Source organism: Xiphophorus couchianus, chromosome 18 (assembly GCF_001444195.1).
Source record: "Xiphophorus couchianus chromosome 18, X_couchianus-1.0, whole genome shotgun sequence".
NCBI classification, from domain to species: domain Eukaryota; kingdom Metazoa; phylum Chordata; class Actinopteri; order Cyprinodontiformes; family Poeciliidae; genus Xiphophorus; species Xiphophorus couchianus.
In genome coordinates this window covers 3,529,889-3,557,643 of record NC_040245.1, presented here as the reverse complement: position 1 = coordinate 3,557,643, position 27,755 = coordinate 3,529,889, and the positions used below count along the sequence as shown (strand labels likewise).

The following is a 27,755-nucleotide window of genomic DNA, read 5'->3' as shown; positions in this document are numbered from 1 at the left end:
AAACAGAATATAATCACTAAATCTTACCAAGTATTTTTGTCTTGTTTTTAGCTCAAATTGCAATAAGACAAAAAATTACTGAGAAGTAACTACAGCAAAATTGTTTTATGTCAATAATTATTAATTTATCACATAGAAAATGTCGTTATGACAAAAAAAATCTGCCAGTCTAGCTAGTACTTTTAAAATAAATATTTAAGAATTATTGACTTAAACAAGCTTCTTTATTTTTGTCTTATTTTTAGAGTACTAAGAAATTTGCACTATAAACTAAACAAAAATACTTGGTAAGGTTTTGTGTTTTTTGCAGTGATTAAAAAGTTTAGTGTTTTTTTATCCCTTATTTCAGAAGGTAAAACTCTTAGATTCATTGCACACGCATATTTCTTGTGATTTTAATAATTAGATTATGAAAAACCCAAAATTTAGCGTTTCAGAAAATTAAAAATATTACATAAGATTAATAAACAAAATGTTATTTTAAATTGAATGTTGGCTTCTGCTAAGTATAGCTCCACATAACATGTAAGTGACACAAATCGGATTTTTGGGTGAAAAAAATCCAAATCGGATCCTTCAAAGCGTCCGACTTTTCCTACCAGTTCTTCCTTCCACTCAACTTTCTATGAATATGCTGTAAACACAAGATTCTAACATAATTCTGGCTGGAAAAAATACAGAGAAAAATGGAGAAGCCATGTAAGGGCACCTTCTTTTTCTTGAAAGATTTACTGTAGATGGATATATGTAAAATTGATGCTTTTTATTAGCTTGTAAATAAGAGAAAATCCATAATAAGGCAAAACCTTTGACAACAGATTATCATTTTTAAAAAGCAGCCTACATCATCAATGTCAATTTAAAGCAAAATAATTAAAATTGTGACTTATTATTTTTCATAGAGATTCAATGCAAACTGTACCCTTAAGCTATTAGAAGCAGATTTTTCATAAAGCGTGCTCTGCCAGTGGCAGTGACATGATACAAGGTAATTGGGGACATGACACCCTACAACCAGCTGCTGTAGAGACACAAACCCACTCTCACATTAGAGGACAAGTAAACAAAGATAAATAGGTCATGGAAAGTAGATAAACATAAAAGAGATAATAGGAAAAAAAAACATAAACACTTGTTTGATTTACATGTTGAGAGCTTTCCTGAATATTTTAGATCATAAATCCAATTTAATCTATTCTTCTAATATCACTAAACAGACTTTTAGAATCTGACTCACTTTCTACAACAACTTGCTGTTTGCTAAACAACGCAGATGTTTGCATTAAGCCTTTATAATCACTTTTACCTCTGAATTTATTGCAAATAACAACACTGTGTCATTATTTGTAGTTCTATAAGTATGTTAGCGTTACCGCTTCCCTCTCTGTCTGTCTGTCTGTCTGTCTCGCCCTGTTTCTGCCTGTGTGCAGTCACTGCAGTGCTTTGGCCCTGTCTGCTGACCTGGCAAAGCAAACTCTCTCTTTCACCTCAGAGGCAGGAGGGAAAGGAGAAAAGATGAGATGAGGGGGAAAAGTGCAGCATGAAAAGCCACATGAGCGGCTGAGAGCTGGTCTTCCTTTTGTTGTTTATAGGAAAATGTCACATTCTTTTGTGCCAAAATATGTATTTAATGTGAATAACACAGGGATACTTACTAGAGATGTAATGGTAGCTAGCTAGATCTATCTAGTTTTTGATTGCCAGATCTGTTTTTTTGCCAGCTAGATGTATTTTATATTGATAGCATAATCTATCCATCAATCCACAGAATTATAACATATATAAATGTTAAAATACTCTCATTAAAAAAACATTAAAAGCATTGAATTATTGACTCTAAAATACCTCACGTTTATCTGTTCAAGGTTTTGCTACCAATGCAGATAATATTACAACCAGAAAAGGTTTCAGGAAGATAACACAACTAAGGTTAACTGAAAAATGTCAAGAAAGGGTTTCAAATAATATGTGAACATCCCTTAGACTTGTACAACTACCAAACCTCTTAGTTAGGATGATCAATTTAATTATTTATGCTGTATAAATACTTGATTTAGCATTGAAATAGCCTCCCAAAATAATGATTTTTTTCTTATTTTTTCTCTTTTTTAAATTTATTTACATTGGACAGTTTCTGGTTTTCCAAGTGTCCAGCATGTCTGTCTCATTTCTTATCAGAACCAAACTTTTTGGCATTAAAGGAGGACAAATTCAAAGGCTTCCTTCCTGAAGAGTTGGATCTATTTTTCACAAATCTTTCTGAATCAGCCCACCTACATCATTCATCTCTTTCTCAGTCCCCTGGGCTACAGAGGTAACACATATTATTAACACAATAATTCTCTTAGATGTGCAAGTAGCCTCTCCGAGCGTGACACTGCTGCGTCCCCAGAGACGGTCCGTTCTCTGTGAAATCTACAGAACGGGACGAATATTGCTAAGCAAGCACTGTGCAGTAAAGCAACGCTGTAGCAGTGAGGCAAATTTAAGGGAAGCTGGAGGCTTTTTGTACTTACTCACCAGAAGGCGGCTGCTGCAGTAGCTCTGGGCTCCTGAGTGACATTCAGGCTGAACCAAACATGGCCGTCACTGTCGCACAAACACGACGCAGCAGCCGTGATCGCTTTCCCCAAACTGAGACGCTCAGAGCGCACCATAATTAATAATGCTACTGCTGATTATATACCAGAGTCAGCCATCTGATCGATTATCCTGAAGGCAAAAGAACTGAGCATCTAAGAAAACCAGAAAGGCTATTTATTTATTGCACAACTAATCACGTACTTGCAAAAACATAAGGTAACTATTTTAATTATTTAAGTTAAATAGAGCCACATAGCGCCACTTTATAGCATAATCAAGTAAATATTAAGTTCAGCTGCTATAAAAATGCCTTAAATATCAAACATGATTTAAAATAAATTTTACTTCCTTACTTAACGCCTTGAAATTGGGCTTGTGTCTCTTTAAAAACTCTAGCTCTTTCTGAAGCTCCGCCTTCAGGAACTCATCACAACATAGCTCCTCTATTAACCCCTTAATGTTTTTACCAGTGTTTCACAGAGAAGCAGCTCCTATAACGAGCTCAGCAGTTCCACCAGCTGTTTGCTAATTGCTGCTGGCTAGTCTGAAGGAGCTGAGTGGGGGAGGAGCTTCATCCTTGAAGGCGAAACAACATAACCTAACAACATATTTAAGCTAACATGTAGCCTTTGAGCTTATTGGCTAATGCTACCACTTTCCGTCAGAATGTTGACAAGAGGCTGAGAACAACATGATGCGATTTTCATCATTCATCTGAAACAATGACAGAAGATTTTGGCTATTCAGGGTCCTTTAGTGTTGAGATCCAGTCCATTAACCCCATAAACAAAATAAAAGACAATAACCCGCCATGACAGAGTCCCAACAACCAGAAACGGGTTCAACCTGTTGACACAGAGACCAGATAATCTCCAAAAGCAACCCTGAAGTTTCTCCACAGAATATGGCTTCTCAAGAATCAATAAAGCTTTCAGCAACACTCCAAGAATAGAGGTCTAGTTAAAGTCAAGGTTCTCTTTCAAACATTTGGAACCTCTTTCCCCAGAACTCTGGATTAAGCTTCACCAAGAAGACTGAACAATGTGGTCTGCCAGTACATTTAACACTTTTATTTAACTTCAACGTTGGACATCCACCTCTGCCTGCTATTCTTGCGCCGGTTCTCAATGAATCATTGAACAGGCATGTCAACCATGACTTTCCTGAATTTATTTTTTAACTAAAACGAATCAGCTCCGAGAGTATTTAATGAGTTTGACATTTACCTGAAAGCGAAGGATGATGGTCCAGATAAGGCCGAGCGTGAGGCGATGGTTTCCATCCACAATGTCGTGGGAACCGACGTTTTCCAGATGAACTCTCTGCTCTTTCAGGAACTGCAGAGCTTTGTCCACGTTTTCCAGGCTGTGGATCCGCATACGACCCCTCGTAGGTCTCGGCTACGGGAGAACAGAAGGACTCATCACCACTTCACTTTCACCTAACTGGGACTGTTATCGCTGCAACATCATTAGCGTGGCTAATCAAACACCAAGGCTGAATTTTTAAAACATTTAATCAACTTATGTCCAGTCACCACATTCTGGTATCAGCCCTGGGCACCATTACGTAAAAATTTGGTTGTGCTAGCCGTGAAGCTAATGCAAACCGCTACACAAACATGATATGTAGTTGAAGCTAAAGTGTTAACCTCTATCATTTTGATAACAACTACTGTATGTGTCTGCTCTAATCGTGAAGAACTGATCCCAAACATTGGTTCAGCTAACGCTAAAGCGCTATTTATATATTTGCAACTAAAACAGATGTGGAGGAGAGGAAATGGAACTGCTGCGTAAACTGTCTTCAAATTAAGAGCATGGATATAAACGTCTAGTTACTTAAAGATTTTTTAACAGTCAATGGCCAAAACCTAAGCATGTTGAACTTTATTCAACTGGAAGTTTAGAATTCATACAGAAAAAATTATTTATGCTAAGCTAAGTGCGCTAAACAACACAGACACTATTAGTGTATTAGCTGAAGTGTGTCCACTACTGCTGATTATAGCGTATTAGACTTTTTAAACTGATTTAAAAAATAAAGACCAGAAAAGGATGACTTGATTATAATGAAGCTATAATATAACATTTACTTGTGAGAGACTAAAATGTGACAAAGCGTTGCTGCGTTAGCGTTCTTACCAGTAGCTCCCCACTGAGAACCTCCAGCAGTCTGGTGAGCATGTAGCCATCCCTAAGGTCGTTGTAGAGGTCAGATATGCGACAGGACACTCTGGCCAGGTGGGAGTTGACCCACTTTGTGAAGGTTTTCTTCTGCACTGCATCTCTCTCATCTAATGAACAAGAGAGGAACTCATCAATGGGAAAAGATTTTAAATGGCAATCACTATTTTTTATACAAATCTAGTTTTAAAAATTTGACCAATAATAAGATCAATAGATAAAACATCTGATAAAACATTCAATATTCAATAGAATGAATATTCACTGAACTCCTATCCAGAACCACAAAGCATTCTGGGAAATTTTGAGAAAAGATTATAGTCGCTCAAACTCTCACAACTAGCTAAGCTAGGTTGGTGGAATCAACTAACTCGCTAGCTCTTTGGTTGCCTAGCAACAGCCTGCTGGGCAACAGACAGTTTCAAGACCCCCCACCCCCTAACTTTGGTTGCCTAGCAACAACCTGCTGAGTAATTTGCGCATCAGCAGTTTCAAGTTTTCCGATTGTGCCTCAAAACTGCTTAAAAATAAAAAACGTCACAAAGTGAAAACTGGATAAAACAGGAAAGATAACTCCACCAGTCTGGCTGGTTTTTGGATATTTAAAACAAAAAGCCCCCAAAACAAATCAATAATTATTGATATAGATTAATATGACATGCTTTTATTGTGATAAGTTTTAAGCCATTTTGTCCAGCTCTGCTTTAAACCAAATGATACATAAATCCATAATGTCAGTTGGTATTTTATTCATAATAATCTGGTTATTATCAGATATTTAAAGAAACAGAATTATCCGCCCAGGCATTTGATAGTCAGGTTATGAGACGTTTTCTGATGAGTCTCTACGGACAGTGAGGGGTGTGTTTGACCTCTGACCTGCCAGAGCCTTGATGCGGGAACACTCGAACAGTTTGGCGCTGGTGCACTCGGTCTCCCAGAACCCGGAGCTGATTGGTCGGTTGTTGTTGTTGAGCTGGCGCTGGGCTTCTGCATTGTCCAGGTCTGGAGAGGCATTAGCCATCGCGCACGACGCCCTGCGGCACACCGAGCGCCAGAGTCATTATCACAGGCTCACCTTTTTTACTCTCACCTGAGTCAAATTCTACTTTTACTGTAGTACAATGTTTAGAGACATAAACGCTCTGTTTCCTCAAGTAAGAAGCTGTTATTAATATCAAACACCTCCTGACTTTGGATTTAACCTCAACCAGCTAAAGAATATGAAAAATACACAGAAACATTCACTAAAAGATTCAGTTTAAAGATTAAATAATAACTCACAACCCTAATATAAAGGTAACTCTTGTCCATTAAGATGGGAGAATTTCTAAATGTAAGCATCAAAGAGTGTAGCTTTGCTAAAAATAAAATCTCTCTGATGTTTGTTAAAAACAAGGAGGGGAGTGATGCGTCCTCTCTGCCATTTCTTCCTCTGACAGCTAAAAACAGAGCGATGAAAATAACTTCAACAGAAAAAATGTTCAGCAGTTTTCATGCAGTCATGCAGAGCTAAACTCTGAATTTTAAATTCTGCGCAATTTCTTCAACTCTTTAACAAACTCGGAACATATCATGAGCGGATGCGCCCAAACATTTCCCACCTGGAAGGCAATCGCTGTCATTTTAACTGATGGGAATTTAAAAAAGCAAACTATTTATACACATTTTAAAATGATAAAAATGACACATTTAATCATATTCAATTTGTATTTGGTTTAATTAATATTTAACCACCAACAGTAATTGCTGTCAGAATTTGGCTCTGAAAGATAAGCAACGAAATTAAACAATTTCACTTAAATTACAAAAGATTTACGTTATTTTTTACTTTTTTCTCCATTGTTTACATCTGTAAACTGAAAATTATTAATAAATACAGTTACTTTGTGATATTAATCACTTTTTTCAGTAACTGGTGTCTTAAAGAAGCCCATTACAAATGGAAATGTTTCCCAAGAGCAGTATGTGTGTATCTATTAATGCTGCCATGCATTCACAGCCATATAGTTACGTTAGAAAGAAGTAATAAATAATTTTTAAATCATTTTTATCATCATCTCAATAGTCCCAAAAAATATCATGATAAACTTCTTAGTCCATGTCACCCAAATCTATTTTTCAGTAACGTGAGTATCTTTAATTTATTCTAGTTTAAAAACTGAGCTCGGTTGGGGTTGCTAGGTAACGGGTGGAACTCTGCTGGGGAGCTAGGTAATGGGGCAGTGCCTGCTGATTACTTTGCAGAGGTTTTTGAAACGGGCTCATTTTCCAGACAATAAACCTTTAACTTATTGCCAAAAACGGCTGGCTGTTATTTTTAAGCAGTAGAAACTTTCATAGAAGTTCAAAAACATCCACAATGTGAATTTTACTTTAGATTTCTCCTAGCTAATGGCTAGCAGTCATTCTTTAAAAATCCTGTATCTGTGTATCTCTATTTATGATGGGTCCCATAAGTGTGATGGGTGTTATTAAATTTTAATACATTTTTGGAGAGAAAAAAAAACTAGAGTCTCTGTTTGTTCTTTGAGGTTAGCAGGATTGAAAAACATGCTGCTTCTTCCACCGGGGGAACGTGTGTTTTATGCATGGTGGGGGGCCCACTGGGAATTAGGTCCTATATTTTTACCAGTTTCTGTCAAATGCAGGCCAAATGGGGGAAGGGACGGATTATTTTAAATGCAAATATTAAACACATATCACCTTCTGAACTGGTACATCCTCATTTACATCAAAACTTTCACAAGATGTGAAAATTACAAATATAACAGTTTTTTATAGAAAGTTACCAATACAATCTGGTTATGATTCTTTCAGCAAAAGAAGGATATAGGTAAAAGATGAAGGTAATTTTATTTATATAGCACATTTTCAGCAACAAGGCAATACAAAGTGCTTTACATGAATTAAAAGGAAATACAAACAAACAAACAAAAGAAGAAAAAGCTAATAATGTTGAAGGTAAAGGCAATAACATAAGGATAACACGTTGTTAAAAGCTCAGTAGATAAACTGCATTTTATGACGGCATATTACGGCCAATGTACTTAGAAAAAAAGGAGTGAATTTATGACCAGAAACATGGAAATTTCTGAGTTTGAAAAGTTAAAAATTTGTTTTGATTAATCTCAGAAAATTTCTAGAAAACAAACTTAGAAATCTCTGAGTGTGAAAAGTCACAAATTTGATAGAAAAAAAACCCGTCCAAGTTTTTTCTTTAAGGTTTCTGAGCTTCATCTCAAATGGCGCTCAGAAACCCATTTCCTGAGCGCCAGTGAGGTTTTTCTAGAAACCTTTTAGACTTTTTACATTCTGAAATTTTTCTTTGTTTTCTCCAGAAATTTTCCGAGATTCATCTCAAAATTTTGGAGTTTCAAAACTCAAAAACTTTCTGCTTTTGAAACTCTGAAATTTCCACGTTTTTCTGGAAAATGTCTGAGATTAATCTCAAAATTTCTGACTTTTTTTCTAGCAAAAATTTGGACTTTTGAAACTCAGATATTTCTTTGTTTTTCAGGAATTGTTTTTAGCTTAATCTCCTTTTTAATTTTTTTTCTTGTGGAAATTTACTCCCTGTTTTGTTGTTTTTTGTCAACAATGATCCTGAAACGTTGTCATAGTATTTAACCCATTTTGTGACAAAACACCCATAAAATTGACGCCTCATTTCACAGTTTCGTGAGTTTCTTGGTCATCTTCCCTTTTTTCCAGCATCTGTTCTGGTTTCTGAATAAATCTTCAGAGCAAAACCATAAATAAAAGCCTCATTTTCGCTGTTGTTGCGTCTCTTGAAGCAGAAAAGCGACCCAGTGGCCAGTAAGGAAATGTCAGCATGGTGGGAGAGTCGGGGAGAGGCGGGGCTGTTGAGCACTTAGCCGTCTTCCCCGGGGAGAAAAACAGCAAAGCATTACGGAGCTTTCTATCTGATGATCAGGCAGACGAGGGACTGCAGTAATGCCAGTGAAAGAGAACACCAGGAGAAATAAGCTGCAAACTGGAGCTAATAAATGTGATGAAAAGGAGCAGCACAGATACGCTGCTTAATCTGTTCTAGTTCAAGTTTTTAAAAATACAAAACAGTACAACCTGTTTCAAGAGTACAATACATTTTTACGTCTGGAACAAATTTTGTTTTTACCTAATTTGTACATATTTAATTTGCTTAATTGCCTCTTTTAATGGATTTTTAAATTGTTTTTATTTACTCTGTCAAATGTGTTTGAATTAACTGAATTTGTATTGTTTTTTAAATATGGCATTTAACAGTAATTATCTTATTTTACTGAGTTTTAATTCTATATTTCTAGCCTCTGCTATTATTTAATAGTACGTAAAAATTTGAATTAATGTGAGTTATAGCAACATTTAATTTCTCTTTGGGATCAATAAAGCATTTTTGAATTGAACTTTATCTTTGAACTTATGGATGCAAATAATTACATCAATTTTAATGTGTTAAAATGTTGAACAGTATTAATTTCTTATAGTTTTTTTTGTTTTTTACATACAAAAATCTCAAGCGGGAACCTTTGTATTGCGTTTCCGGTACGCACACAAATCAGACGCACAAGCACATCTGCAAACAACAACAGTGGCGCTTCTCTTAGACGATATATTTATTACCCATCATATATTGTTATCGTTTCATCTCCCAACTCTACTTGAACTAGGACATCAGTCAAGTTACAACTAAATTAAATTCTCACACGTTTTTGTGGAGCCGGTAATTCAGTGTGAAACAAAAGCCTAAAGGCCAAAACGAATGAGAACAAAGTTATTTCTGGCCGGGATATTTTATGCTTCACAGGAACTAAAGTCCTAATAGGTCTCTCCCTCTGCAGCTCAACACCTCCGTATTTCTCTGACACCACAGAAGAAGAAGCTTCTGGCCAGAATCTGTGTCAAGCTGCACTAACAGAATGATGTCATTTAGTATGTTACAGGCCTTGATTCTACTGACAAAAAACATCACTTCAGGGGTCAAGAGGTCATGATTGGGCAGGAAGCTTAGAGTAAAATTTGGCCCCTGAATCTCATGTTTGACACGTGTGGTACAAAAGGTTAGACCAGTGGTTTCTAAATGAGTTCTCCATGCATGTTTTTCTCCTTAATGTGATTCATAGACGTGTATATTTTTAGAATTACATTATTTCTTTGGTTTTTATGTGGTGAGAAAAGAGAGAAACAAGAATTTTCAGACGTGGCGTCAACTCCTGCCTGAGGCTGAATGATTCTTGCACAGCTGAGTCCAATAATTAAAGGGGATAACACACACACACACACGCACCCCGACAGACTGGAGAAGTCCCTCTAGCTCTGAGTGATTGATGGACATCTGGTGGAGGAGGTTTAACGAGAAACATGGTATAACAAACTGAGGGTATCCACAATAACACATGGGGATGTTTAGTTTCTGCACAGAGATTCCTCATAATGTAACAGAAAATCCCTTAAAAACTAACAAAGAGGGAAGCCGAGCGGCTCAGTGGCGGATCAGGTGTGTTATATTGCCAGGCTACAATTCTCAACACAGGTGCTGCATGTCTGGCCTTCCCCCCGTCGAGCTGCTAATGAATAAAGGCCACTAGAGCCACAAAACACTTAAAAACAACCGAAGACACAAAAGTGACTGCAAACCTGAAGGCTTTTTCTATGTCAATAATAGAAAATAATTAAACTTCAAACATCAGTCAGATCAATAAAACATGAACAGAGTCTTTAAATCAGCTTTGATTAGCTCTAAAAGTGGCAAGTTGGTTAAAAACAGAGATCAGACACTGCTTTAACTGCAGTATTTATTAATAAATTTCAAAACTATTTTGTTTATGCAAAGTATTTTTAAAGTATAAATTAAAGTTTACGCAAACCACATACGCTTTGCTTTTCTTAAGCCAAAAATAGATAGTAAAAATATTAAATAAAAACTTTTAAAACATGTTTTTATGTGCCAATATATTTTCTGAATATGATTAAAAGAAATTACAAAATTATTTATGAAACACAGGCAATATTTATCATGTTTTTTTCAGCAGAGACGGGAGCAGCTTAGATGCTAAACTATGGGGTGCCGTTTACAAATAACAGAAATAATTTAGATTATTTAGCTTCTCATGAAAAAAGGAAAAGTTAATTTTTCAGTCATTTTTGACATTTTATTCATTGCATAATGTAACACTTTCAAACTTAATTAGCAAGAGAAATGTTTAGTTCCAACCAAACACTTATTTAGCAAGCTAAATACATAGCTCCAGACTAAACATTTAGCTTTTAAAGTAAATACTTAAATGGCAAGAACAATATTTAGCTGTGGACTAATTTAGCTTGCTAATATTGTTTCCCAATATTATTAGCAACCAATAACACTTACTAATAATATTAGTTAGCTTGCTAATATTAGCTAGCAATCTACATAATATTAGCTCGTGAATATGTTATATTAGCTTGCTAATATTAGATAGCAAGCTAACTAGTATTAGCTTGTGAATGTTACATTAGCTTGCTAATATGAGTTAGCAGATAAATTGCTTGCTAGCCAATGTTTAGTTAGCAAGCAATTTATCTCATTAATTAACTAGTAAGCTAACATTTCAGCTTGCTAACTAATATTTAGCTCCAGCACAGATTAAGTCCAATTTTAAAAAAAAATTAATACCCTGAGAAATATATTTTCTATTGTACAATTTTGCTCCAATTAAAAGCTGTACCTTTCAACAATCGTCAGTTTGAGATAATGCTACCGCAATAAAAATAAATATTTATCCTAGCACTAGGTGCGGAGATGCTCTAACAGATAAAACCCCTTTGTTTTCATTTTTTTAGCCAAATTATATGGAAAAACAGCATATGTAAGCCACATGAAGAGGAAATACTTTATATCTATTTACTCCTAGATTGAATATCTCTACTTAAAGTAGAACAAGTCAAAAGACACACTATTTGTGTTAATTGCTGATAGTTGCAGCCCTAAATAAAATTGCAGCACAAAAATGTTGGAAAGCAGGTATTTATTTCTGATCCAGCGGATTCTGTGAGACTGTTTCACTAAAGGTACGGAGATGCATCTGAAGTGCACTCACACAAACCCACTCGAACCGCTGTGGGGGAAAACAAAGTGCTCATTCTGAGTAAACAGCATTTCTCTTACGATGCTGTCCTACAAACCAGAGAAAATTTAAAAGATGGCGGCACCTGGAGAAAGAGGTGAACTCTAACCCGACATTTCTACTTCTGTTTATTTTTTATTTTTTACATCCAGATCTTATCCTGTGACATTTTATGAGATCTGTGTAGAAGAATACTGTTTTTTGGGTTTGGTGAACCATTTCTGTGTTGAGTCGGGAAATATTAAGGAATTATTGACTTAAAACAAGCTCCTAATCATGAAGAAAAACTACTTGTAAGTTAGGTTTGTCTTATTTTAAGTGTAGTAAGATATTTGCACTAGAAACTAAACTCAAATAGTTGGTAAGATTTGGTGTTTTTGTAGTGAACTTGTTCCCCTCCTCGTCTGGGGATAGGGGGCGCTGCACAAAGGACCACTGCAGGAAACTACACAAAAACCTCAGAAGAAGACACTGAGCGCAACTTCCTTTGTCAGAAAATGTGAACAGAAGGGGAGTGGTGTCAGATTTGAGCAGTTGTAGGATTTCTCTTTTGTCTTTGGTAAAAGACCAATGAGTCATTTCTTCTGCTAGCGCTAAACTAGCAAGTTTGTTTTGGTCGCATTTACCCAGAATGCCCCGCGTTGTAGTCCGTTTCCTTCTTTTAGAGCTGTCTCCGGTCAAATTTCACCAGCACCATAGTTCATGCTACAGAAGCTTTTTAATGCTTGAATAATTTATAAGTAAGAGGTAAATAGAAACAATTATTTAAAAAGATCAATAAGAGAGAAAAATCTGACAAAGGAGAGAACAACAAACCCTTGAGACTGGACCAAAACACAACCAAATGATGAAGATGAGCATTACTATCACCTTGTCTGCTGATGCAGCCGCTGTTAGTAACCAAACTACATCACATCATGATGAAACCCCCATACACACACACACACCTTTTATTACCCGTCCTCTCCCTCTATCGCCACTCCGCACACTGTCCTGCTCACCTCGCTGTAAAAAGTTGTGTTCTTTAGAGCCAACAAGCCACCGCAGAGACAAACACTCTGATATTTTCAGTTCATAAAACGCTGAAGCTGCTGGTGCCCTTGAAGCAAACGCGTTTGGTCACCAAATGCTGCAGTGGAACCGTCTAGCTGCCAAAATTTACTGTGCCCAGTGTTCACAGTCGCTGGTTTTCTGTGAGATTTATGGTGCGTTCCCACCAGCCCTGTTCAGTCCGATTTGATCCAGCTCCTGTTTGTCTACAGCGTCCGGTTCGTTTGTCTGCTGGAGACCAAAACGCAAACACAAACCTCGGTCTGGGTTCGATAAAAGTGAACACTGGTTCGGTTCGAATGCAAATGTGAACGCAGTGTGAAAAGCAGTAAGTGGACTACAACGCAGGGCATTCTGAGTAAACCGAAACCAAACAAACAACCAAAATAAACGTGTTAGCCTAGCGCTAGCAGGAGAAATCACTCATATTCTTTAGCTAAAGACAAAAGAGAAATTCTACAACTGCTAAAATCTGACGCCACTCTATTTTTGTTTACGTTTGGCAAAGAAGGAAGTTGTGCTCAGTTTATTCAGAAGTTTTAGTGTCTTTTCTTCCAGTGGTTTTTGGGGCAGTGCCCCCACAGGTGAGGAGGGGAACAGGTTTGACTCAGTTCAGTGTGAAAAAGAACCACAGCAGCTGAAAATGTAACAAATATTGCAACTTGGGTCCCAAATCAAACTAAGTCTACCAGACTATCAGGTGTGAAAACACGCTTAGAAGATCTGAGAACCCGTTTTTACCATGTTGGTAACAATGGCGGCTAGAAATATTTCAAGTGTGAAGAGAATAAGCAATGGTGGTTTTTCAAGTGAAGAATCTTCACGTTTCTTAAAGCATCGAACACAAATCTGGTTTTGCTGCACCTTTGGCTACTTTCAGGTGAACAAAAACCAGTAGTCAGCACTGCCAGCTAAAACATTAGCTGCATTCGCCCTAGAGCTCTAGTTCTGCTAACACTAAAAAAAGTGCGAACGTATGGAGGGGAAACAGAACTGCTGTGTAAACCGACTTCAAAATAAGAGCATGAATACAAACGTGCATAAACTTCAACACAGATGTCAAACTTTATTCAGCTAAAAGTTTACAGACAGCAAAATAAATTATATATTTTAATAAATTATTCTTAATTAATTATTATAGATGAAATAAAATCTAAATGTCATAAAAAAGGTGCAAAGTAATTGTGAAAACATTTATTTAGGAGAACCTAAGTGTACTAAATATTTTTAAAGTTAACAAACTTGGTCTATAACTGAAGTAAAATAAAAAATTATGTCAAAATTAACATAATTCCCTGCACTTATGTTGGTTTACCACAACAAAAATATCACACTGAAATACTTTAAAGAGGTATAAATACTTCTGCATTGTTCTGTACATCAGATGCTGATGTAAATGCATCTCCTGCTTAATGATGAACTGTTCAGATGTAAGACGGACTTTCTACAGCACCGAGATCCTGGAATTGCTCAGAATAAGGCTGACGGATTTGACCATCAGTTTTTATTTAGAGGTTAAATTTAGAGATACGCTGCAGGACAAGAGGAAGGAGAGATGCAGACCTAATCAGCCGAGACAGAAAATACTTGGAGGGAGGGTGGGACAAAAACAGGGAGAGAAGAATAGAGATTAAAAGAAATAAACTAACACAAAAAAGGGAGTTTAAGTAATGAGAATTATGAGAAAGGGAAGAAAAAGAGAGGAGCATTTCGCCAGGATGAACAGAGTGAAGAAAGAACGACAGCTGGCAGTTTTAATCAGTCACTCAGCTGATTTATGTCTGTAAGGTCTAACAGGAACCAGACACAAACGTGCCACCATTGTTTCCATCAGTAGGCATTCATACAGTTCAGTTTAATAAGCATTCATTCAGTTCAGAACATTTAAGTAAAACATGTTCACCAATCTCAAAAGAACTCCAGGATCAAACTCGGGGACATCCGAGCAGCGTTTTCAGTACAAATGTTGGAAAGATTTGTCAATATTCCACTAATATTTTGGTGGGAAAAAAAGGCTCCACCAGCATCCTCCAACTACTTCCTGTCTTCTTCTTCTTTGTGGTTTCTGCCAGTTCTGTCGTTGATCATGTGATTCTTGTGATGTGAAAAAAGTGTTTCCAATACAGCTTTGCAAAAATAAACCAATTTCATTTAAACTCATCAACCAAATCATTTAACTGTATCGCCCATTTTTAAGTTGAAACACAAGATGTGCAAAGTTTCAGTAGGTATGAATACTTTTGTGAGTCAGTTTATTTGTTAGTTTTTTGTCCCTCCAGTTATAAATCATGATAAAATCTTAGGATTGTTTCTTTTCCATCCATCTTGAGTTTCTAGGGTCTATTTAGTTTGAGCTCTCATCATTTTTGGTGCAAATAACCATATAGGTCAAATTTAGCTGCAGGATCAAAGACTGAAGTGGGTTAAAAACCAGCTCTTTGTGGCTTACATCAATACAAGAAGAAATATTGACACAGTGGTGTGGATGAGAATAATAATTTAAAATCCTTTTCCTGATCCGGACCCAAACAATCCTCCATCATCTTTCTAAAACAGCTGCGGCTTTCTGTCTGATTCTCTGCTTCACAAACAAGCACCAGATCCTTTTACTTTGACGTCACTTAGGACGCATTTTAGACGCTGCACTGAGTCACTTTCTCTCACTTCACCTCAGCAGAGTAGAAAAACCCCAAACATCTGTAAACCAGAGCAGCAGGACACGCCCAGTTCTGACCCGGCAAGACAGAAAAGTTTAATCCAATCAGTCGCAAACATCGCAGCGATTCCTATAGAATCAAACAACATTCAGAGATTTTCATTTTAAAGACGACTGACTAAATATTTTTGGAGCTACATTTGTAAAATCAGGAAATTATTAAACAGAACCTGTCTGGCAACATGAAGTAGGCTGAAAAGTGTCAAAAAGCAACGCATCTTGGCCCAAACTAAATAAATTTAACAACAGGTCAGAAAAAAAGTCATTGACATGAACTGGTGTAATTTCATAGGGAAATGTAGAATGAAAATTGTTTGCAAGTTTTTATGCTTCCTTTTGGGTTTCACCTGCTTCTGAAAACAGTCCAAGCACTTAAAAAAAACATAAACGATTTTAAAAAATAAGTTAAAGTTTTTTGGCGTCTGGAAAATGAGCCATTTGAAAAAGCTCCAAAATGCAACGTCACAAATCAGCAGACACTGCCCATTATCTAGCAACCCCAGCGGAACTCTACCCCGTTACCTAGCAACCCCAAAATGAGCTGCAGCACGTTTGGTCAGCTGGTTTGCGCTGTACAATGGCAGCTTATTTTGATTTAAAGGGACAGAAGGACCTAAATCAGCTCTCAAAAGGATCTCAATGTAGGCAGAGCTGAGAAAGACTGAAATCTTATTAACCAATAATGATTTTGTGGAAAAAATGTAAATAGCATATTTTGGTTAGCCCATAGAACTATCCTAACCCTATTGAGGGAGAATAATAGGTCACCTTTAAGCCTTTCAGACTCTAAAGAACCACTATCCACTGGAGAAAACCTGGAACACAAAAAATAGCTAAATACCATGTAGCACCTTAGAGTTAGCACAACTAACTTTTAAGTTAGCGGTGCCACCAGTGATAAAAAAGTCATATCAGATATTGGTGTTTTATTTAACTATTATCATAGACAGTGCCTTGCAAAAGTCTCATACGGCTTGAACTTACTTTTTAAGGGCATATTGTTGTGATTTTATGTGACGCAACCAAAAACAAGGGCAAAAAATTGTTGAGTGGAAGAAAATTGATTCATGATATCATTCATCTTTTACAAATAAAAATATAAAAAGTCTGAATGCATTTATATTCAGCCTTCTTTGCACAAATTAGAACTTCAGAAGTCATCTTATTTTCTAAAGTGTGTAATTTAGTGTCAGCTGTTCTGTGAAAGCCTCAGGTTTGATGGAGAACATTAGATGCAGTTTTCCTTTAAATCCATGTTCAGAAAAAATATCTCATGTCTGATTGAGGTTCCAGCTAATTTGTGCTAAATTCACTTTTCAGTCAGTTTTATTAACTTTTGCCTTGCTAAGAGAAATGCTTCCAGTTTTCTTCTGGCTCAATTAAAAAACAAATCTGAGAAAAAAAATATAGTCCAAAACAATTACTGCATGTTACAAAGATTAAGAAATTAATTAAAAGAATAATAAGGGTGTTTTCCCAGCTGATAGTTCAGTGAACTCTGTTTGACTGTGACCAAAGTTGCAACATTTATTACATTTTCAGCTGCTGCAGTTCACTTTCACACTGAACTGTGTCAAAGCTGTTCCCCTCCTCGCCCGTGGGGGTTCTGCACCAAGAACCCCTGAAGAAAATTACACAAAAACCTCTGAAGAAGACCCTGAGCGCAAATTCCTTCTTCACAAAATGTAAACAAAAATGGAGTAGCGTCTGGTTTTAGCGGTTGTAGGATTTCTCTTTAGTCTTTGGCTAAAGACCACGAGTCATTTCTCCCACTAGTGCTAAGCTAGCATCTTTGTTTTGGTTGTTTTTACCCAGAATGCCTTGCACCATTGTCCACTTCCTGATATTGGAGCGGTCTCTGTCCCACTTGGCGTTCACATATCCATTTGAACAATCACAATCAGGTAACTATGCTACTTTTAGTTTCTATAAGAAAGCTTCATATATGAAACATGACTTTGCAATTTGGCGCCTTAAAATTGGGCTGCTGTTTCTTTAAGAAGCTACAGCTCTTTCAGAAACTCCACCATCACAAACTTCAACCATCACAACAATGCTCCCCATTATGCTATTTACAACTTGTGCTCTTAGGAGCCCTGGACTGAGAAGTGGTTGGTTTAAAAGGTTATCACTCACAGTTCCACCAGGTTTTTGCTAATTGCTGCTGCCGCTAGTCTGGAGGAGCTGGGATGGAAAGAGGAGCTGTGGGAAAGTTTGATGAGAATTCAATGATTCCTCAAACATTCATGAAAGAATCAAAGCAACACTCCAGGTCTGCTTTTGATGAGGGAATAAAATTATACACTGCAAAAACACAAAATCTTACCAAGTATTTTATATATTTTCTAGTGCAAATATCTTATTAAAGTTGAAATAAGACAAAAATAGGTAACACTTTATTTGACGGGTTGTGAATAAGACTGTCATAAAGTGTCATTCGGTAAATCATGACACTTAATATAAAGTTGACATTATTCAAGAAAACATGATCTGACATAAATTTGTTATAAAAGTATTACTGATTAAACTTTAGCTTTAATAACATAAAGCTGCATAATTTTTAAAGTTTAATCAGTAATACTTTTATAACAGATTTATGTCAGATCATGATTTCTTGGTTAATGTCAAGTTGTCATAACAAAGACATTTTGAATAATGTCAACTTTGTATTAAAAGTGTCATGATTTACCGAATGACACTTTATGACAACAGTCATAAATATTCATGAAGACTTACTCATGTTCATGACAGGTGTAGTGTCATGTTTATGACGGTGTCATGACAGTCATATTCACAACCCGTCAAATAAAGTGGTACCCAAAAATAACTTACAAGTAGCTTTTCAGCTAGCTTCCTTAATATTGATGGTTATAAGGGAAATAATATACCAATGAAAGCTCATATTCTTCCTGAAAAGTTACTTGTAAGTTAGTTTTATCCTTTTTCAAGTGTGCTAAGAAAGTTGCGTTTCTTCAGAAGTTTTGAGATAAATCTCAGAAAGTTACTTGTGTATTTGCAGTGTACTGTGATAAATGCTAAAATAATTTTGATTTTATATAATATTGGCAGTTTAAAAGACAATCACTTTGCATTTTTGTAACATTTTGTAATATTTTCTCTATGACAATGAATTTGACTAAGTAATTTTCAATACATATAAAGTCTCCTGGTGAAAATTTGTTTCATGAACCACACAAAATCAGTCCATGGGTTGCAAATGGTCCTTTCACCACACCTTGGACACCCCTGTTGTTAACTGTTTCCTCTGTAAATGCGCTCACGCTGTTAACGCGCTGCAAGACGATATCCAATAGTTGATACCAAACTAATATAAAGAAACGCACTGAGAACGACAGCAAGTTGAAGGCCTTAAAGAAGCCCAAAAAGATGCAGCAACACGACAAAACTCCACGAACTACGCCGCCATTCTGCTCTTCAATCTGTTTCTATTCACAAATAAGACGATCAAAAACAGCCGGCCAACGCGTGTGAATTATTTCCACGCGTGGATCACGTAACACATGTGTGTGAACACGTCAAACAGCGCGTCCAATCCACCGGATCACTGCGGTAACCTGCACCCAAATGCAGGCCGGCTTCCCTGCAATAAAAAAAAAAAACACCCCGCACCTCGAGTCCTTCCTCACACGCAAGGAATGACACAGTAAAAATAATAATTAAAATATATATTTTTTTAAAAAGCCACGCCGTGAAATGTTGGGGCCTTACCGTTAGATTCGCCCTCGGACTGCTGCTTGCTCGGGTTCGGATCGATAAGCGGAGCGGGGAAGAATGCGGGGGGGAGGCTCGGTCTTCCCCTCTACCGCAGGAAACGCTTCATCGGGACAAACGCACGGAGCGTGCGGCGCGGGGACAATGCGGCCGCAGCAGCGGGAGACGCCGGCCGGGAGGTGCAGTCGGTGGAGAGCGATGATGATATCCTCCATAGAGGTCCTGCGCTTCCACCTGACACAGCCGCTCCGTCCTCCTCTTCCTCCTCCTCCTCCTCTCCGCCGGTAATGCTGGAGAGAAATAGCAGCATCAGTGCGGAGAGAGAGAGAGAGAGAGAGAATAGTACAATTATACCAGCAGCCACCAGGGGGCGCACTTCACACGAAATCCTCTTTCTTTCTTTTTTACACACATATTGTCAGTTTGTATAGGGGTCTTAAAAATAGAAAACAAAATTGAGAAAATGACCGCCAAAAAAAGTTCACAATTAAACAAACAAACTCAGAAAGTGGAAAATTAGCTATAATATTTTGAGAAATTCTAGAGATTAATCTCAGAAATATTCTAGAAAAAAAGGATTTTTCTGAATTTGAAGGTGAAAACTTGCTAGAAAAATTATCAGAAATTTTGAAATTAATCTCAGAAATTTTCAAGAAATAAATTGGAAATTTCAGAGTTTCAAAAGTAAAAATTTGACTTCTAGTTTTCAACACATAAATAGTTAAATATTTAGTTGCCAAGTTAAATATTTAGCTTTTAACTAAATTGTTTGAAGCTACATAGTCTAAGAATTTAGTTTGGAGCTTGAAATTTGGCTTTAAAACCTAATATTTTGTTTGGAGATATGATTTAGCCTAAACATATTCTGTAGCTTTCTGGCTAAATATTAAGTTTGTAGCTACATCTTCAATATAAATAATTATCTTTAAACTAACATTTACAAATTAATAATGAACAAGTTAAAAAAGTAAGCCTGCCAGATTCTCTAAATCTTAAATTTTACAGACAAATCTAAACATTTTAGATCTATAGTTTTAGCTACACCTCAGGCATTTATAAAACTAGAGGTTCAGTGCCTTGTTTTCTTATGCCTTGGGCCGGCTTGGTCTCAGAACAATTTTTCCTTTGTAGTGATGATTCCAAACTTTAAAAGACAGTCAGTTTTCAGATTGTAGAAAAATGTTTCCTACTAAATATGATGGTAATGGTATAATAAAAGTTAATGAAGCGGGGAAAATCTGCGCTGCTCCTTTAAATCTTCAGGAGGGCGGAGTCTGTGCGGCGGAAGTGTTTCTGTAGGACTTTATAAAACGCCTTTCTTTATGTTTTCAACATTAAACCTCGCTGTTCTTCGGTCAGATAGCGGCAGTGTCGTAATCTCGTCTAGTTCAAATAATGTCGGAGTCCATAAAGAATGTCGCGATATTTGGAGCCACGGGAATGACCGGGCTGGCGACGCTGCCGCAAGCCGTGGCTGCAGGTGAGCTTTGCGGGGAGAAGCGACCGGGAATGACGGAGGGACGTGTGGACGTTTACTAAACAGACTGCCGGGAGTTTGTTTATTTATCTCATGTTTTCCATTCAAAAGTGCGTCAGAAACGTGCGTCTGTGAACGGATTTATTTTATTTTTTTTAAATAAGAATACATAAAAATCTCATAAAAACCTATTTATTTTTCCTTCAAATATTCATTTTAACATAATTTAATAACCAGTTTTACTATTCAGATACAATCATTCTTATGTGTACAAAAATAATAAGATATACAGTTAAAAAAATTATTCCATGAAAAAGTTCACTTTTAACGAAATTTAATGCAATTTTTGACGTAAACACATTAATAGTGCGTGTATTTTTTTTTGTCTCACTGAAAATAATATGAAGAATTTTGCTTCTTTAAAGGAATAAATACAAAAAACTAAAGTTCAAATAGAAATGCTTGGCAAGGCTAAACATTTTCACAATATAATAATATTTAACTGATTTGCATTTTGAATTAAATGTGAAATAGACTTTTACTCGACTTGTTGGAACTGAAAATATATATATTTTTTAGCTTGATCTACTTTACTTTCTCAACCAATCAGGTTGCACGTATATTATGTAACCTTTTATTTATTTATTCTTACAACAAATGTGAGTCCAAAGGTCTACAAGCATTTTACAGGATGTTGTAAAATCGCAAACGTGTGTCATATGATGAGAAAAGTGTCATTTTAGCAGCATTTTCATTTCCTTCTGCTCACCGTGAATTCTGCTGAGTCATGTTAACCGTTAGGTCGGCGTTTTGCCGAGTCATAATAACGCGATAGTAGAAAGCTGTTCTCTATCTCGCCTGAACACAAAGGGTGGGATTCTTGGGGCGTTACTGGTAAAGTTAAACGTCTTTTTCGATTTTTTGTTACACAAGTTACAGTTGTATAAAGTGAAGCTATTCTATGGAGTGAAAACAGTGTCAAAAAGATTTGTGTGTGCGTAAAATGATTTGTGCGTGCGTAACAGGATTTGTGGGTGCGTAAAAAGATTTGTGCGTGCGTAACAGGATTTGTGCATGCGAGCTTCCACCGAGGCGTAAAATGAGTCTCAAAAATAGTTGTGCACTCGTAACCGGATTTGTGTGTAACTGCAGTTTTGTGTGTGCGTACCAGGTGATTTGTGTGTACTTTTTCAACATGTATTTAATTTTTAAGGTTTACAAATCCTGTTACGCACGCACAAATCCTGTTACGCACGCACAAATCTTTTTGCGCACGCACAAATCTTTTTACGCACGCACAAATCTTTTTACGCACGCACAAATCTTTTTACGCACGCACAAATCTTTTTACGCACGCACAAATCCTGTTACGCACGCACAAATCTTTTTGCGCACGCACAAATCCTGTTACGCACGCACAAATCTTTTTACGCACGCACAAATCCTGTTACGCACGCACAAATCATTTTACACACACACAAATCTTTTTGACACTGTTTTCACTCCATACTATTCACACCTAGAGACATTTTTGTTCTCAAAAGGATTTTGAGAACAAAATCCTCTGGAGCTCAAACTCCATTACCTCTGAGGAGCTCAAACTCCTCGGTAATGGAGTTTGAGCTCCATTACTGAGCTCAAACTCGGTAATGGATCGGCAGCATCTGTAAATACCAGACTTTGACCGTTTCTGATTTTAATTGTTTCCTGTTTGTTTTGTTTTTCACCAGGATACAGCGTGACCGTCCTGGTGCGGGACGCATCCAAGCTGCCGGCGGACCACAAGGCGTCCAGAGTGGTGGTGGGTGACGTCCTGAATAAAGACGACGTGAGGAAGACTCTGGAAGGCCAGGACGCAGTCATCATCATCCTGGGAACCAGGAGTGACCTCAGTAAGGCTTCTCAAAAATAAATCTGAAATATTTGTATCCATAAATGAAAGACAGGTATGGGGTAACCTTTGTTTGCAGACTTCCATGATTAAAGTGTAGCTAACCCCGCTCTGAAAGCTAAGCCCCGCCCCCGGCAAATTTAGAAAAATTCCAGAAAAGTGGGCGGAGCCAATAGGAATGGCGGCGTGTGGGGATGAGCGTCACTGGCGAAAACGTATCGACTTTGTCACTTAGCGATTTTTCAAACCCCTAAAGCGACTTTTTTTTTTTTCAAATACAACAACTAGCAATAAATCTAGCTACTTTTTTATGTGTTATTGGAGACTTTTATAATCCACATGATGAATGAATCACACATTTGAAAAACTTAGTAACGGTACCGAGCAATGCACAAGAGTCGCCAGTCGCCATGTCAACGCTTGATAAGCGGTGGGGAGGGAGAGAGCGCAGCGCTTTTATTCCCAAAGTGACGAAGTTGTACCAAGAACCTATGGCAACAGCAGAAGTAGATTTAGAAATGGAAACACAAAAGCATAACTGATAAATAATAATAATAATAATAAAAGTAAACAAGGGGATAAATATTTTCCATTAATATTTCAGTCAGTCTGAAATGTTTAAATACATTTCAGAGATTGTAAGTATAGTTGAAGTCAGATTTTAAAAGATGTTAAAATCTGGGATGATCTTAGCACTTTGTTTATGAATAATGCATTTTGCTAGGCAAAATGTCAGATTACCAAAAGAGTTAAAATTGTACCAAGACATAAAATAACCATTTGACCGAAGAGGCTGGTCGTGAGACGGTTTTATTCAAAGTCATGCTGAACTAAAAGAATTGCAGAAAAATGTAAGAATTCACACAGGAACAAAGTTAGAACCCTAAATAACTTATTTAGACAATTTACCAGCACTTTAAAATCTAATTAAATAATAAGAAATAATTTCTCATAAAATATTTTTAAAATATTATAATTAAGCACCAGTTTGGATTGCTTACATTTTATTTACTGATTTGAATTTTTAAAAAATATATATTGTCATGTAAGTTTTTGGCAGAATTTGTAGGACAAAAATTTAAAAAAAGAGTTAAGCTGCTAAATGTTTTAAAAGGCAAACAGGATAGAAAATTAGGTGAAAAATTCAAAGAATGTTTTTCATGTAAATGATGAACTTTTTTTGATTGTTCAGCTGAAACATTTCCTACTGAAAAAAATTTTTTTCTCCATGAACTGGTTAGTGTGCATTTTTCTTTCTTCACATTGTGCAATTCTTTCCTGCAACAAGTTTATTTTATGACACTTTTGCATGTCCAGGAAACTGTATTCAGGGTATAATACTGCAAGTTAGTCACTATGGGTCACCTTTGTCCTTTTGGTTTATGTAAGATAATATTCTAACACAGACTCTCTCTGACTATTTCGGATCCCATCTAAAGAAAAGGGACTTCTTTGTGCCAGTAGGTAACTTTTCAACAGAGTAGATGAAAATCACAAGCGGGGTTCCCCAAGGTTCCATCCTGGGGCCTCTCATTTATTTATCCTTGTATAGAAAAACGTCTGCTAAAGGTAACGCTGGTTGAGTCACAGGATGTTCATCTTTACTGAATTTGTGCAAAAAGAAAAAGAAAAAAAAAAATCAGCAAAAAATCTGTTGTTTTTATACATTTAAGATCAGATTTGCATATATTCATTATTGCAGTAACAAACTGATGGTATTTTTGCCAATTAGGCCCAACCACCATGATGTCTGAAGGCACCAAGAACATCATGGAGGCCATGAAGGCACGAGGAATCCGCAAAGTCATCGGCTGCATGTCAGGTAAGAGGCTTAAAGAAGCCGTTTATTAGCTAATGTGGGTGGATTTAACAAGAAAAACATGATATCTTAATTTTTATATTTATCACAACATCCCATTTATTTCCCACTCAGCGTTCCTCCTGTGGGATCGCGCCAAAGTCCCGCCTCGTCTGGTCCCAGTGACGGAGGATCATGACCGGATGTACACGGTTCTGAAAACGTCCGGGCTCGACTACGTGGCTGTTATGCCTCCTCACATTGCCAGTCAGTAGAAAAGAAGTATTTAGCAGGAACTTTCCTCCTTTAAATGATAGGATTTTATTTCTGTGTATGCTGATAAAAAGTTGTAACTTGTTTGGGTTTTCTGCAGGCGACCTTCCTCTGACGGAGCGCTACATGGCGACAGAAAACATGCTTAAAGGACGAGCCATCTCCAAGCACGATCTGGGACATTTCTTTGTCAAGTGTCTGTCCACATCGGAGTGGGACAGAAAGACTGTGGGAGTCTGGGGAGAATACAAATAATCCCAGAAAACTCTCTGCAGATGCTTCCAATTTTTTACTATTTACACTAAAAAGCTAAATAGAAAAGACAACATTAACACATAAATCAAGGGATGTTTTTGATTTCTGAAATGAATTCCATCTCTTTTATTGGTAAATAAGCAAAACATGCTTCAGATCTTTTTGTTTTCTTGTCTTTAACAGCCATAGCACAAGATTTCATCTTGTTACCAAACTTTACAACATATGATGCTTTTATCCTGCTCTGGATTCATTTTACAGCTGTTGATAATAAAGTCCCTTTCCTGTCTTGCATCATTGACTGAGTAAATTTCTACAGCTCTAATGAGAAGTTTCACTCACTCACTTAAAGCTGCAGTAACTTTTATTAAAAAGTATATTTTTTTACATATTTGTTGAAACTATCACTCTGTTGTAACAGTATTGTATGAGACAGATTATCTGTGAAATTCTTTTTAGCTGCTCTGCCTTCTCCCAGTGCTAACTAGAAACAACCAATCAGAGGCGGGTCTTGGCGCTGTCAAGCACAATCTTGTGTGGCGCTGCCCATCCCCCTTTCCTGTCTGCTATCTTCACATCTATTTCCTATCAGCAGATCTTGTTGTGAATGCTAAGGCTAGTCAGCATAGCCACCAATGGTGGCCATTCCTAAAATGGCCAGTTGGTAGCACATATAGCAGCAAGTACATGAAGTTGATTGACAGCACAAAGGCCCACCTCCTGACTCTGATTGGTTGTTTTTGGTCAGGAGTGGTGCATTTCTTCTGATACTAGTAGCTCAGGTGGAGGAAATTGGTCTTGTCACAGATTATCTGTTTCATAAACTGTCACAACATGGTAACAGTTTTAAAAAATATGTTAAAAAAAAAAAGTATATTCTTTTAAAAAAGTTACACATCAGTCCGGTTACCTGGCAACACCAAAAGCTCCCGCACATGTAGGGAATGGGGTTTCTCCACCAGCAACTTATTTGGATTTAAAGTTATGGAGCCTTAAATGGCTTCAGTCTAAGACGTCAGTCGTCTTAGAAAGTGAAACTCTTATATTATAGATTTATCACATTTCCACCCAAAAAAATTTTTTTTTAGAAAGACTTGTTAATTTTCACATATTCAACTTCAGAAACTCCAAAATTACCAAGGTTTTTTTCTCAAATTCTGAGATCAATCACATAATTTCTCTTCTTTTGCAGCACATGTTTGACTTTTCAAAGTTAGAAATCTTCAAGTTCTTTCTTGGAAAGTTTTTTTGAGATGAATCTCAAAATGTCAGGGTTTTTTTGGTGGAAACTTACTCCTCTTTTTTCTATTTACAACGGTGCCAATACGTCTCTGAGCTTGACAATGTTAATGTGACCTTGGGTACAGTTTCTGTTATGTGTGGAGAACCTTAAATCCTCTTTTTACCAGATCACACAGATAAGTTTGTGAAATTATCAGAGGCACTGTTGCAAATTAAATACAGTTTATTGGATTCACAAGTTCCTTTGGACAAAGATAGTCAGTTTATTTTATTATACAAAAATGACCACATTAAAAGTAAAAGTTCATGCCGGCCCTGGAAACCTTACAGCTGAGAGACATAGTTAAAACCCAATTAAATAAAGTTAGACTGTTTGGGGGAGGAATAATAATAAAGAAAAACACAAATACAACTAAATGCACCTAAGTGTTCCCCAACAGAAACACACACACACAAAGTCCTGGTGATACAGCAAAGGAAAGAAAAACTCCCCTTCCACTAGTCTCCTCAATCTGAATAAAACAGCTTTTATCTCTAACTTTGTAACGGATTTGCACAAGCCTTTACTTTGAAAGAGTCCAACGGAAGTTGTATTTTGGTAAATTGACTCTTTTCCTGTTCTGGCCCGCAGATATTCCAGCCGAGCCTGACGGACAAAAACACCCAAACAGGAAACGTGAGCAGGAGGAAACTGTTGATGCCTGTCAGTCTGGGAAGGAAGATTTTCTTTATATCAATAAAGACACAGGATAAATATAGATACATGTATGAAATAAATAATTTTGGAAAACTAATGCATAAAAAAAGACTGTTAATTTTGCATTTAATGTTTGAGTCCTAAACAAATATGAGTGAGAAACACTTTTTAACATCTTGCAAAACTATTCAGCTGCATTTTCCTGGTTATAATCTTGACCTTAATGTACAGTATGTTATTCTGAATTCGTTTTGTTTTAAACTGTTTTGATTCTACAAGACAATACAGTAAATTATGTTCATGTTATATTCTGAATCTGTATCTACTCAGTTTATCTGTCAAAATTATAAATTTGCTGATTTGAAGTTTAGCTTCTCTTTTAAGATGGAACGATTTTGAGCATTTTGAATCAATTCGAAATTTCCTGGATTAGGAATCGCGATTCTTTACAGAATCAAATTGTTTTTCTGCACCTCTACTCTTCAGTCAGAAAGCTCATGTCACATTTTGTCCAACTTTTATGTCATTGACGAGACACGACTCATAATTCTGCACCAGAAGATGAAGCATTCGGTAAATCTGGACGTCAAGAATGGAAGAAATGAGTCAGTGAACGCATCACAATCCCACCACTCTCAGCTCTGACTCCACATCCAAACAGATTTCTCTACAGAAGCACTGGGCAGTCCCAGAAAATGTGAGTGTAATCTGATTACAGCTCCGCCAGCACAAATTCGTAGCATTTCTGT

At 36.8% G+C, this 27,755-nt stretch overlaps 2 protein-coding genes across 7 annotated transcripts in view; one reads left to right on the top strand and one right to left on the bottom strand.

The window, feature by feature from the left end:
• sptbn4b (spectrin, beta, non-erythrocytic 4b) overlaps window positions 1–19,825 on the bottom strand; it is a 79,400-nt gene extending 59,575 nt beyond the window's left edge. For 2 of the 6 annotated variants that reach the window (XR_003593187.1, XR_003593188.1), the window contains exons 1-4: window positions 19,371–19,825; window positions 5,649–5,806; window positions 4,728–4,879; window positions 3,810–3,983 (exon numbers count right to left, since the gene is read on the bottom strand). Coding sequence is in view for 4 of the 6 variants with exons in the window: in XM_027999388.1 (XP_027855189.1) it covers window positions 3,810–3,983; window positions 4,728–4,879; window positions 5,649–5,793 (471 nt within the window). In the remaining 2 variants the exon portion in view is untranslated. The remainder of the gene's footprint in view (window positions 1–3,809; window positions 3,984–4,727; window positions 4,880–5,648; window positions 5,807–19,370) is intronic. The other 4 variants (XM_027999388.1, XM_027999389.1, XM_027999390.1 and 1 more) reach the window with 2 other exon arrangements.
• Window positions 19,826–20,629: 804 nt separating this feature from the next.
• blvrb (biliverdin reductase B) lies at window positions 20,630–25,361 on the top strand. The gene is made up of 5 exons (XM_027999537.1): window positions 20,630–20,853; window positions 22,581–22,742; window positions 24,474–24,563; window positions 24,675–24,806; window positions 24,913–25,361. Exons 1-5 carry the CDS (start codon window positions 20,769–20,771, stop codon window positions 25,065–25,067), a joined length of 624 nt encoding a protein of 207 aa, XP_027855338.1. The 5' UTR covers window positions 20,630–20,768; the 3' UTR covers window positions 25,068–25,361.
• Window positions 25,362–27,755: the final 2,394 nt, after the last annotated feature.

What these genes read in the sequence shown, in the direction of transcription:
- blvrb (XM_027999537.1), top strand. Translation starts at nt 20,769, where the DNA reads ATGTCGGAGTCCATAAAGAATGTCGCGATATTTGGAGCCACGGGAATG. An exon ending in GCCGCAAGCCGTGGCTGCAG is followed by an intron (nt 20,854 to 22,580) that starts GTGAGCTTTGCG and finishes GTTTTTCACCAG; the next exon opens with GATACAGCGTGACCGTCCTG. An exon ending in GGGAACCAGGAGTGACCTCA is followed by an intron (nt 22,743 to 24,473) that starts GTAAGGCTTCTC and finishes TTTGCCAATTAG; the next exon opens with GCCCAACCACCATGATGTCT.